The sequence below is a fragment of the Triturus cristatus genome, chromosome 5_1 (assembly GCF_964204655.1).
Source record: "Triturus cristatus chromosome 5_1, aTriCri1.1, whole genome shotgun sequence".
Lineage (NCBI taxonomy): Eukaryota > Metazoa > Chordata > Amphibia > Caudata > Salamandridae > Triturus > Triturus cristatus.
The window spans coordinates 201,183,655-201,197,596 of record NC_140587.1 but is presented as its reverse complement, the minus strand read 5'-3'; the positions used below and the strand labels follow the sequence as shown (position 1 = coordinate 201,197,596).

The 13,942-nt window shown below is 43.0% G+C and overlaps 1 protein-coding gene across 9 annotated transcripts in view; it reads right to left on the bottom strand.

Annotated features, from left to right (window-relative positions):
* The window catches only part of LOC146830635 (uncharacterized), a 310,983-nt gene that overhangs the window by 265,943 nt on the left and 31,098 nt on the right, over positions 1-13,942 (bottom strand). For 7 of the 9 annotated variants that reach the window (XM_085604816.1, XM_085604817.1, XM_085604822.1 and 4 more), the window contains one exon: positions 3,486-3,676. The exons of the other annotated variants lie outside the window; for them this stretch is intronic. In XM_085604816.1, coding sequence (XP_085460942.1) covers positions 3,486-3,676 — 191 coding nt within the window. The remainder of the gene's footprint in view (positions 1-3,485; positions 3,677-13,942) is intronic. 9 annotated transcript variants of the gene reach the window in all.

The following is a 13,942-nucleotide window of genomic DNA, read 5'->3' as shown; positions in this document are numbered from 1 at the left end:
AGTGGTAAAGTTCCCAGAGCCATAAACCCAAAAAAAACAGGTCAGAAACTGGAGACCAAAAAGGAAAAAGGCTGGGGATAAACTCACTGAAAAAGCAAGGTCCAACAGTCAACAATGCATAGCAGCAGCCAAGAATACTGCCAGACACTCCATTGCACGATAAGAATGGAGCAGGAGAGCGCCATATCGTCAGACATATGGCACCCTGCTCCTCTCTCCCTAGTGCCTGCACAGAAGAGCGCCACACACATACACTTTTGAGATATAGAGCAAGGGTGTGTGTGCCAGTCTAGCATAGGGGTTGCTTCCATGACTAAATACTATGCCTAGAAATCTTTTTAAACTTTTCATATTTTGTAAGTGTGCTATGCAGTTCAGCACACATGCAAAGTTGGAAAAGAAAGGAGTAATGAAAGCATTTCTCCTTATAGCATCTGCTATCAAATGGCGTTAAGGTTTGACGCAAATCCCTGTCTCACATTTTAGGTAGATAGCATTTTGCATCAAAAAGCATGGGTGGTTGCATGGGAATGCCAATGTTACTCCCCCTTGACGCTAAGTAATGCAAAAGAGAGCTCAAAATATGAGGTAGAATATTGAAAGGCCAAGGAAAATACCTCTTTCCAACTTGGATAGACTTGTTGATTTTGACACAACATGAAACCTTGGAATGTAAATGTGTATCAGGATCCCTGAGGCAGGCAGCAATACTGAGGAACAGGAGCAGATAGATTATTGGCGTCAACCTGCAAGGCAATGGCACCACTGGTGTCCTTCATGTGTGTGAAACAGGCATGGCTACAGCAATATGATTGCTATAGTGCAGAAGTCAACAGTATATACCTTCTTTCCTGCAGCTTCATTGGCCCTAGATGTATCAGTCTCCATCAGTTTTACATGAGAACAGATTTGTCTTGAAGCAGATGGGGCTGAGTATGTCAGTGCCACAGATATGGATTGGCATGGTGAGCAAAAAAACGATGGATTTAGGCCCAGATCTCTGTACTGGGGTGAATGTATGACATTGTTCTGCATTCTGTCCATCAACTGGTGTTTTTGCATTTGTCACCCCGAGTGGGACGGGTATGCCCAGACGTGGGTCCCATGCTCTCCATGCCACTGGAATCAAGATATCCTGGCTGAAGAGGGGTGAAACCCCGACACCGGTCCTAGGATGCTTGTTTCTAGTCCAGGGAGGACCTGGCTTGGCAGTTCAGGCTGGACTGTTCCCATGAGGCACAGGGTCAAGACTGATTTGCATATGGCTGGGTTCAAACTGGAATGGCATAGTGAGCAAAAAACACGATGGATTTAGGCTCAGATCTCTGTACTGGTGTGAATGTATGACATTGTTCTGCATTCTGTTCATCAACTGGTGTTTTTGCATGTGTCACCCCGAGTGGGATGGGTATGCCCAGACGTGGGTACCATGCTCTCCATGCCACTGGAATCAAGCTATCCTGGCTGAAGAGGGGTGAAACCCCGAAACCGGTCCTAGGATGCTTGTTTCCAGTCCAGGAAGGACCTGGCTTGGCAGTTTGGGCTGGACTGTTCCCATGAGGCACAGGGTCAAGACTGATTTGCATATGGCTGGGTTCGAACTGGAATGGCATGGTGAGCAAAAAAACGATGGATTTAGGCCCAGATCTCTGTACTGGTGTGAATGTATGACATTGTTCTGCATTCTGTCCATCAACTGGTGTTTTTGCATTTGTCACCCTGAGTGAGACGGGTATGCCCAGACGTGGGTCCCATGCTCTCCATGACACTGGAATCAAGCTATCCTGGCTGAAGAGGGGTGAAACCCCGAAACCAGTCCTAGGATGCTTGTTTCCAGTCCAGGGAGGACCTGGCTTGGCAGTTCAGGCTGGACTGTTCCCATGAGGCACAGGGTCAAGACTGATTTGCATATGGCTGGGTTCGAACTGGAATGGCATGGTGAGCAAAAAAACGATGGATTTAGGCACAGATCTCTGTACTGGGGTGAATGTATGTCATTGTTCTGCATTCTGTCCATCAACTGGTGTTTTTACAGATAATTCCCTGACACATCATATAGTTACATCATCGTGCACGGGCAGAGAGTTCTGATCTATTAATCCCCTGTAAATACACCAGATTTAATTTAGAATGTATGTACACTGCAGCAAAGCCCACGCACACAGTGCAAGCACACAGCATCTTCCATATGATCTCTTACCTGAGGAATTGCCCTAGAAAATAAGAGTGTCATTTAGGAGGCCCCTTGCACCGCCGGAGTTAATTTTTTGTGATGCTCCTTGTAGCAGAAGCCTGCTCCATACTTAGGAGGCTCCACTAAGCCACTTTTTGGGCTTGATGCTACCTCTTTAATATGGTTCTCTTTAACACAGTTTTCTGCGATAAAGGGGCGTGCAATGGCTGCTGCTGGGGGCATGCATTCTGCTGCACACATAGAAAGAGGAAAAAGCCTCTTGTGATTGTTTTTGTGCAGGAAGGTTTACCTTCCTGTCCAAAAAAAATCATCCCCGCAACACAGGCACCCTTGTGTCAAAGTGCAAAGGTGTCTGCATTGGTGCACAGCAGCCCATTGGGTGCCGGTGCAGGGGAAAAGGACAGGAATGCACATTAACTGATAGATATGGCGCATTACGGCCCTTTTCTTTTGCCGTAGCTCAGCGCAGCAGGAAGGCCTGCCCTACGGCAAAACCTCATAAATGAGGCCCTAAGTGATGTCCAGTCTCCAGCCACTTCCCTGTCTTCAATGCAATGCATGGTACTTAGAGACCACAGAGTACATGGCGTACTAAAAGGAGTTTTGATGGTCATGTGATGCTAGGGTTGAAGTTGTGCCCTTTAGCATCAAGATGGTGAAACTTTCATTCACACCCTTGGCTCTATTGTTTTTTTCCAACTGTAAGAAATTGGGTCATTCGTTGGGAAGGGCGGAAGCCCTATTCCAGCAACAACCACAATCCCTGTCAGGGTGAACCACTTGGTCACTAATTGGCTAGGTTGGCACACAGCAGTCTGGCTTAACTTAGAGGGAATGTGTAAAGTATGTATGCAGGACACAAACAGTAATAAGGTAAAAACACAACACAGGAATAACGAATTAACAAACATATAGTAAGTTCTAGTAAATAAGAGAATACCCGAGCAATAAAAATGTTGTCAGTGGGGCTGGAGGTATTAAATTTTAAAGCTTTTTAGGAAAATAGCACTAAAAGCAGAAAGCCCCCCTCGCTGTCATATTGTTCATGCTAGACTGGGGGAAAGTCAGACATTTAAGCCTACTGAGATGGAGGGTGGGTCAGCTACAGAGACCAGGTTAGTCCCGCTGAAAAGTTACCTTCTCAAGTATGGTACAGGCTGCAAAGAGGAGGCTTTCGGCACTAAGATCAGGTCTCACCGGAGTTTCATGTTGGCAGCCCTCATGGGCGTCAGTGTTTCAGCAACAATGGACCAGTTCGCAGTCGCAAAGAGCACATATTCTGAATTTTCACCTTTTACTTGTTGGAGGGACTTCCACCGATACCAGATAAGGGTCCAGGACCTGGGGTGCACATCTTGGGCATCGGAACTCACTCCAGCAGAGTACAGTAGCAGGGTCAGGCAGTTCCAGGCTGGTCCAAGCAAGTCCAGTTTCTGGGCAGGTGGGCAGTTGCATGAAGGTCTCCGGAAGCGTGTTGTGTCCCTGTAGTTCACACAGGAGGTTAGCCAACTCACACTTAGAGTAACTCTAGGTAGCCTGGGATCGAGGCAAGCAGGTCTAAAATTCTTTAATCAGACAGCAAGAGCGCCATCCTTCTGGCAGCTGGGCGTCATGTTTTCCATACTGTGTGTTGTGGGCAAAACACTTGGAAGTGTATATAAGACTGGGTACAGCTCCTCTGTCAGGATGTCCCATCCTGTCCATTCATTAGCCCTCCTTATCTCATTGTCTGGAAGCAATACACAGACCCCAACAGCAGACCCAATCACAGTTATGTGACCCAAAACACTGGCAGAAAGGCACAGTTGGTTAGGACTAGAAAATACCAACTTTCTAAAAGCAACAACAACTAAATGAAGGATAGAATGCTTGAGTTAATCTTAGCGAATTGCAAGCTCTCGGGTCTTATCCCAATTCACTCCCTAAGTGGGATGAGTATGCCCAGACATGGGTCCCATGCACACTGTATTGCTGAAACCAACCTGTACCCAACTGATCAGCCCATAGCTATGGCGAAACCGGCCCTGGGCTGCTTGTGTTCTGGTTCAAGGCTTGACAGTTGATGCTGGACTGTTCCAATTGGAATAGGGTCAAGACTGATTTGCATATAGCTGGGTTCAAACTGATGGTGCATGGTGTGCAAAATAACAATGGGCTGGGATGTGACCCGAGTAATACGAATGAGTGAGATTAATTGAAGCATTCCATTCATCACTATTTTGAATACCTAAACTTCCTAAAAACTGGCATTTTCACAACTGTAACTTACAATTGGATTTCACCATTAAAGATGATTTTAAACTAAATTACAATTCATTTGAGTCTAAATATCTCTATCTGCTTTCAATCTGAATGTAGCACTCATTAAATGCAACATGGTTACGGTCAATGGAAGAGATAGGTAAAAAGGGACTTTAGGAGTTGTTCACTGCCAGGATATGTTAAATCTACATATAGATGGCCTACTTCTTAAATACCATGCACCGTGCCCTATGAGCCTTGAGGGGACTACCTTAGGGGTGACTTATTATTATTAAAAAAGAAGTTTATTTTGTAAGGTCATAATTGCAGTTTAAGACTGCTCTACAGGCTGCAGTGGCAAGCCTTTGCTATCCAAATAGTATATACTGTCTGCTGTTTAGCAAGCAGCTTGATAATTAATGAAGTTTCTTTGTTATTTGCATATCTGTTGCTCACATAGTACATCATTTCTGCTATTTAGCCAGTGGCCAGGAAAATAACGAAGCTAAGCAGCCGGCTAAATAATGAAAGATTCTTTGGTTTTGGCAAGGCTGCCATCCAAATAGGTCATAATCAGTGGGTAGATAAATAGCTGACAAAATTCACTATTTACCCTTTGGCCAGCTAAATAAACACAACCTATGAGCAAAGTACAGGTTTTTCACTTCTTGCAGATTTTTGCACATAAATGCAAAAGCACAACCATTGCATCGTCTAGGTTTATTTTTAGAACCCTGAAAAAACATGAAAGACATGTCTTGCTTTGATTGGCTACAAGGGCCAATGGCTATGTATATTGACAGTTTAGGTGGATAAACAAAAGGTATATCATAGCTTCCCTCTTGCTTGTACTGTGATTATGTTTACAGAACCCAGCATAAATATAGATGAATAATATGAGCATTCGCCAACACTAAATATTTATAAGTATGGCTGGAAATGTATCCAGGATTGGCAAAGCCAACATTTCTCACCTGTGAGATCTATAGGCTTTGGCAATTTGTTTTAGCCATGGTGTACCACCGCACAGCTGCTGCGCAGTATTGCTAAATTTAATTTTAGAAAAAAAGCCCTATGATTCAGTCAGCACTAATGTACTTTAAAAACAAACACATGTGGAGTGGTTTGGAGGATGAGGTAACACGGATGCAGAGAGAGTAGGATAGAAAGACGTGTGTGGTGGGAGAGGACACACAAGAGCCAGCGGGTAAGCACATGGACGGAGGCAGGAGTCGAACAGACAATTTGGGGATGGGGAAGCAGCTGACAACAGAGGGTGACACGGAGGGGATGGGAAAGCCAGCTGACAATGGCTGACAATGAAGAGTGGACTGGAGGTGCCTGGAAAGCAAGCTGACAATGAAGAGTGGAAGGGCGGGGCTGGGGAAGCAAACTGATAAAGGGTGGGCAGGAAGGGGTGGGAGAGCAAGCTGACAACAAAGGATGAGCATGAAGGAATGGGACATTATGCTGACAATGGAGGGTTGCCGGGAGGGGCTCGGAAAGTAAGCTGAGGAGAGTGTCACGAAAGAAAGATACGCCGACACACCTCCAGACTTGTTTAGTAATTAAGTTTTAATGAGAACACAACCTGGCGTCAGTCCACACCAAGATGCCAGACACAACTGACAATCTTGAAATGCCCTCCACCTTACACTTTGATCATAGAACACAACTAAATGGAATTACATCACAACAGAGAGCAATCTTACAATCGAGGGGCTTGGTGGCCAAAATGACAACAGAGGACGGATGGGAGGTAGGGTGCGCTGACAATGAAGGGTAGATGGAATGGTCTTGAAAAAGCAAAGCGGAGAGGGGTCAGTGAGAGGGGCTTGGGAACCAAGCTGACACCTGAGGGCGAACTAGAGGGTCTGGGGAAGCAAGGTGACAATGGAGGATGGGGTTGAGGGGCAGGGAAGCAAGCTGCCACTGGAAAGTCAGCAGGCATGAAGGGATGGGGCAACAAGCTCACAACAGACAACTGAGGTTGGACAGGAGGGGTTGGGTGAGCACACAGACAATGGATGGTAGGGTCAGGTAATGGGGAAGCAGATAGATAATAGAGGATGGGTGGGAGGGCTGGAGGAGCAACGTAGGGTAGGCAGGAGATGCTGGAGAAATACGTTGACAAAGAGTGGACGGGAGGGGTGAGGCAGCAAGTTGACAATGGAGGGTGGGCAGGAGGGGATGGTGTAGCACACTGACAATGAAGCATGGGAAGCAAGTTGACAATTCTTCTGGTAGGCACATGCAAAATGGCAGATATGAGGGAATGGGAAAGCACACAGACAATGAAGAGTGGGTAGGAGAAACTGGGCAAGCAAACAGACAACAAAGGGTGGGCACACTGGGTAGGTAGAGCAAGCAGACAAGTGGGTTGTGGAGAAGCAAGACTGACAATGGAAGGTGAACGAGAGGAAAAAAGAACAGCAACTGAGCAAGGGTGAGAATGATGACCATAGAGGAGGAAAAGTGCAAAAGTAGACTGCTGGAAAAAACGCACACCCTCATGGAGTGCTTAAACAAAATATGCAGTGATAAGTCACAATTGCATCCACGGACCAAGGGAAGGCAAAAAGAGGAATAAAAGCCAACGAAATCTGACGACTAAGAAGCAAGCAAACGAGGATGACAATGAAGCCAACCAATAGTAAGGAATATAGGTGATCTAAACTTATGGTAATAAAATAACATGTCTCTCAACAGACATTGCATGCACTCTCAACTGAGAATAGTAACCTTCAACCAGCAAAAAGGACTCTCTCAACTGAGGTCCTTCTCTAGAAGGCACAATGCCTTTTGGTCAATTATTTATTTAATTTTAAAACAACCAATTGTGTTTCATTTCTTGTGAAATCTACCCCTTTTGTTCTTCTGATGGGCAGTTTTCTGTCCTCAATTATCAAATACAAAAACAAGAACAATTCTCACATGCACTTGGGGTGTTCACTTATATATTTAGCATTGAACCTACCCAACAATGTTATTAAGAGGGTGTATACCAGTTGATTGATATGTGGAGGAAGATCAGCTTTGTTGGGAACACAACAAAAGATGTTTGAGTCAGGAAAAAAATAATTCTATAATCACTTTTCAGTGCCTTTACTATCCCTCGTCTGACTCACTGACTGACTAGCATCCTTTATACAGTGTTTTGTCACACTGTGGGCCATGTCTGTGCTATGCAAAACCATTTATAAATAAAATAAATAATTTAAGTCTTTAGTAAAGTCAAGGTTGGAGAGAGCCAGATGGAAAGGCTCCTAACCTTGAAACCTTGACCACCCCATGTGGTACACTTGAATCTCTGCACTTTCAGCTTGAAGAATAGCAGGTAAGGGCATATTTTAGCAGCCCAATAGACTGGTGATTAGCAAAACTGTGAAAGGAATACAATCCACAAATGGTGTCAATGAAAAGCCCTATGTGTTGCTATGACTGTGTCCCCTTCTAGTACGACCAGAGATGGTACAGGCAGATGTATTCTGTACTCCTTTTCCAGTGGCAGTAGCAATATTTTAGAATACCAGATGTAGAGATTGTTGTCATAGATCAAGAAGATGTTTCTGGCTGCACCAACCAAAAAGGCTCAATGGTTTGTTGACTTCATGCCAATAGAAACAAGCACTGAAAATACCAATAAGCCAAGCTTATGAATGAAAGTGCCTTTTGTATCACTATGGCAATCTGTGAGTTTCCATGCAACAAAATACCTACCTGTAGGCTTTACTACAGAGTTATAGCAATCTACTCTTAAATTCCTTTAAAAAATGCTTTTCACAACCAATGTCTGAGGCCTATTGCCTTTATCATAACTTTTCAATATAAACAATTAGTCCTATAACCTTTATCATTGGCCTCAAGCCTCAAGCCAACTCAGAGGTATTGTCTTGGTTCATAATCCTTCCCACAAGGTAACGATCAGGTATAACTCAAAGAAAATATAAAATCCTTCCCAATAGATCCTAATAAGGAATACCATAGTGCAAAACGTCCACCCCCCATGGTTTGTTCAGGTGGGTCACCAACACCAAAACCCTTGCCTACTACAATAATACGTGAGATTCTATGGAACAAAATACCTGCCTACAGACTTTAGTACATTGTAATAACAATCCACCCTTAAAAGCTAATTGCTTTTAACATATGTTTTTCACAATAATTGAGTAAAGCCTGTCATATTTTTCATTATATACAGATCACACCTAAGGAATATGAGATAACTTTTCCTAGTGAACTGCCAAGGTCTCCAGCCTTTATCTATGACTTAGTACTATATACAACCCACCCCTACTGAAGAGTGCATATGCTGGAAACCTTTAGGCAAACATTCACAAAATTGCAACTATGTGCAGCTTTACGGTATTTGGACAGAATATCAAGTTGAAACTATCGGAAAAAATATTGTGAAGCAATATGATGTAGAAATATCGTTGTCAAGAATATTGATTTTTTTTAAGTAAGTAATATCATTGTTAAGAAAGTTGTTGCTAATGTTGTTTTCAATAGTATGGTTGTAAAAATATTGTTTTTAAATCTTAATATGGTTTGTTCATATATTAATAGTATCTGTTATTTTTTGTACCATTGTTGCTAATATCTTTAAATAAAGTTTGTAATTTTAAGTGATTCATAATTATTAATTTAATTGCTAATAATAATTACCAGTTTCATTGTGGGTTGCAAGGTATGTAGTGGTATGGGGGAAGTTAATTAAGGAATAATTAGTTATCAATGAATTATTTGTTTATTATTAACTATTTAATTGATTAAATAATGATGTAAATTGTGCAATTGTATCTTTTAGTTATATTTTAGGTGTGGCCTTGTGGGTTTGTTGGGGTATATAGTGGAAAGTGAATTAATAAAATAATTAATTAACAATTAATTATTAATGTATTACTAATAATTTAATTGCTTATTAATTATTTGAATTATGTAAGAACTTTATATATTAGTTTTATTTTAGGTATTAGATTTAGGTTTGTATGGACAAAGGTTAGGAAATTAACTAAATAAATGAATGATCAATTTGTATTTATTATTAATTATTTAATTGATAATTAATTATTCACATTACGTAATATGGATTTATTTAAGTTATAATTTATTTGTAGGTTGCTAGGTTTGTTGGGGTTATGGGTGGGGTGTTAAGTACATAATAATTCATTAACAAATAATAATTAATTCTTAATGTATCAGTTAATTGATTATAAACTATGTAAATTGCGTTACACTTATTTTTTTTAGTTATATTTCAAGTGTGAACTGCTTGGTTTATGGGGGTAGAGTGTGGGAAGTTAATTAAGCAATAAGTAAATAACATTTCTTTTTTTTTAAAAGATAATGACTAAATTGTTTTATAATCATGTAAATTCTTTAATTGCTTTTAATTTTTTATATATATATTATTTTTGTGGGTTAATTAATAATTTTCATGTTAAAAACGTTTTATATTGTTTTGAATTGATAGGGTTATTTAAATCTGGACTTTTGCACAGCCTGGAGTGGGAATAGTACATTTAACGCCTCTGAAGTTCAATGCTTTCCCTGCTGTTGCACAGACTGGAATGGGAATAGTAAATGTAACCCCTCTGTTGGAAAATAGCCCTTTCTGAAGGGTCACCCCAAACGTTTTGTCTTCCTCTTTTTCTGACCTTATTTTTGTTGGCTTTAGTACTCTAAGCACTTAACCACTGCTAAAGAGTGCTAAAGTGCAGGTGCTTCTCCCATGAACATGGTTTCAAAAAGTTATCCACAATTGGTATATTTAATGTATCTGTAAGACCCTAGTAGAGTTCCTAGGCTGTAAATTAAACTCTACCATGGGCCTAAAGCACTGATTGTGCCACCCATAGAAGTAGCCCTTTACGCATGTTTTGGGTCTGCACTGCAGAGCCTGTGTTTGCAGTTTACACAGCCATGTCAAGTTGGCATTTAAAACCCCTTGCCAAGCCTTAAACTCCTCTTTGATTACATATAAGTCAAATACCGTTTGCTATGGCTTGGAAGGTGCGGTAAATTGGGATATAGCAGGAGTCTGCCTTGGGGACCACCAGCCCATTTATGATTTCATGAGGGGGCCCTCCTTTCTTCAATCTTGCCCCAGAGAGGTGAAGGTCCCCAGGGCTTTGGGAGGGCCAATGCAGCCCCCCTCTTTCCATTTTACAAAAGCCTTGGGGTGATGGCAGGCCCTGGGGCTCCGGGGAGTCCAGGACCCACCCAGCATTGCTTAAACATAACGCCCCAGGGAGTTGGTGGTCCTTGGAACTGTGGGGTGGTCCAAGAGGGCCCTCTATTTATAAATAAAAAAGCCCTGGGGAGGTGGTGGTCCCCGGGGCATCAATAAGCCCCTGGAGGTGGGGCCTGTGCACCCCCACTTCTTAATAAAAATGCAGCCAGGAACAGGCCAAACCAGGGGGTCGATTAGTAGCGAAGTGCAGTAGCCCACACTTCACAGTTTTTTAAATTTTGGGCAGGATCCACAGATTCCACCGAAACTTAAAAAAAGAAAATGCTTATTTGGCCGTGTGGGACCCCCCAAGAGGCATAGGGGGTCATGGTATCTCTACCCTGCCCCCTTTTCTTTTTTGTTTAGGTGTTTTCTGTGACTCGGTTCAAGCTGAGTCACAAGATGGCAGGCAACACTTCCTGGTTTAAAGTGCTGGCAGCCAATCAGATCTCGGCACAAGATCAGGGGGGTCACGGATTCTCTGTGTACCTTTATATACAACTTTGGATTTTCCTTAGTATTTCATAAACTACTAAACAGATTTCTGACACTCATGTAGCTATTCACAAACCCGCTTACACACCAACAGACAGACGGATACAGACAGTCACACAGTTTAGTCACTAACCCATGCATTCAATAAGATATGTTTAATCATTCACTTACAGAGTCAGTCACGCACCTACTAAATCATCCATTCAAACACTTATACACCCACTCATTCTTCAATACGCCTTTCCCTATATATATTAAACATATTTAAACTTTACAAAAACACACAGTCACTGGATGATGTCATCAGTGATGTCATCAGTGATGTCATTTGAGATGTCATCAGTGATGTCATCAGTGATGTCACTGACCATGTCATGAGTGATGTAATATGTGACGTCATTAGCAGTGCATTGCGGGGGCACGAGTTATCTGAACTAACTATAATGGGGGAATTTAACGGGTTTTGTACGAGTGAAATGTCCAACTAACTATAACTTTCCCTAAAACCTATGGTTTTTTCAGTGAATTTCTAAGGTTTTTTAAATGCTAATTTCTAACTATAACGTGCCTGAAACCTATGTTTTTTTCAGTGAATTTCAAAGGTTTTTCAAATGCTAGTTTCTAACTATGCCTACAGAGGTGGGACATGTGATGAAAGAAGAAACAATGCACAGAAAGAAAAAAAAGAAATGCAGAAAGAAGCAACAGAAGACCACAAAGACAAAGAAAAGTGCAGGAAGAAGAAGAGATGTGCAGAAAGAACCAACAGAGGAACAGAAAGTCCTCCTGTGCCCACAACTTTTTCAGACGGGTACTGGTGGTAACTGACTCTGACTAACCAGGCCTAGAGCCAGTGCTATTCTAAAAGACACTTAGAATACAGTGAAAACACCTACATACACTAGGGAACACTATGCGTTGGGGTACCCCTGTGCTTAGCATGACCTCCTCTGTAAGACCCTAGTACATAATAGGGCAGGGGGATTAAAACTACCTCTTAAAATGCGGCACGGGGCGTGTTTGCACACTGGTGAAGGGAGGGGGGGCCTGAGGTTACATATGTGCAAACATGCCCTGTGGCCGTTTTAAGTTAGGGGATAAAGTCACCTTGAATGCTGAGGGTCCCTGGGTCTAACTAGCCCACCAGGTACCTATAGTAAGCGCCACAGAGCTGCGTTGCAGAGAGGTGTAAAAAGGGGCATGGCCTGGACCACCTCTCTGCAACGCAGCGCATTGATGCTTACTGGAAGCACCTGGTGGGCTAGTTGGCCCCCAGGGGCCCTCAGGATTGAAGGGAAATTAATTCCCCAACTTAAAATGCGCCACAGGGCGTGTTTGCACACGTTTCCTCAGGCCCCGTCCCCTCCCTTCACCACTGTATAAACACGCCCTGTGGCAGTTATATGTTGTGAGATTAAGTCCCCTTGAATCCTGAGGGTCCCTGGGGTCCAACTAATCCACTAGGTACCTCCAGTAAGTGCCACAGAGCTGTGTTGCACAGAGGTGTGAAAAGGGGCGTGGCCCCTGAACACCTCTCTGCAATGCAGCTCCTTGGCACATACTGGAGGTACCTGGTGGGCTAGTTGGCCCCCAGGGACCCTCAATATTGAAGGGGCATTAATTCCCCAACTTACAACTCGCCAGGGGGCACGTTTGCACAGTGGTGAAGGAAGGGGGCGGGGCCTGAGGTGACATGTGTCACGTTTTAAGTTGGGGAATTAATTCCTCTTCAATCCTGAGGGTCCCTGTGTGGGTAGTATTTGTATGAGTAAGTGAGCTGGTGTGTGTATAACTGTATAGGTGAGTAAATGGCAGTGTGATTAATTATTTGCATGACTGACTAGGTGTGTGAGTACCTCTATGGATGAGTGGTGGTGGGTGAGTGTCTATATAGGTGTATGAGTGCATATGATAGTCCTGTACTGAGTGACCATAAGTATGAGTGACTGTACGGGTGATTGAGTGGATGTGTGTATAGACCTAAGAATCAGTGGGTGGGTATGTAGTTATTGGTGTTGGAGTGTCTATGGTTTTGAGAATGGCAGTCTGTAATTTAGAGTGGGTGTATCTAAAGTTATATTAGGATGTGAGAAGATGCATGAAATCACATGGATGATGTCATCAGTGATGTCATTTGAGATGTCATCAGTGATGTCACTGACCATGTCATGAGTGATGTAATATGTGACGTCATCAGCAGTGCATTGCGGGGGTGCGAGTTATAGTTAGCTAAACTAACTAACAAGTCAAATGTCCAACTAACTATAACTTTCCCTAAAACCTATGGTTTTTTCAGTGAATTTCTAAGGTTTTTTAAATGCTAGTTTCTAACTATGTCTACAGAGGTAGGACATGTGATGAAAGAAGAAACCACGCACAGAAAGAAAAAAAAGAAATGCAGAAAGAAGCAACAGAAGTCCACAAAGACTAAGAAAAGTGCAGGAAGAAGAAGACATGTGCAGAAAGAACCAACAGAGGATCAGAAAGTCCCCCTGTGCCCACAACTTTTTCAGACGGGTACTGGTGGTAATTGACTCTGACTAACCAGGTCTACTGGAGGTTCCTGGTGGGCTACTTGGCCCCCAGGGACCCCCAGTGTTCAATGGGAATTAGTTCCCCATTACAACGTGCCAGGGGGCGCGTTTGCAGAGTGCTGCAGGGAGGGGGCGGGGCCTCGGCGCGATGCCGGTCTTTTTATTTTATTTTTTTTTTTAAGAAGGGGGGCTGTGTGGCCCCCCTACCTTTCCTATTTTATTGGCCCTGGAGACCCCATCCCC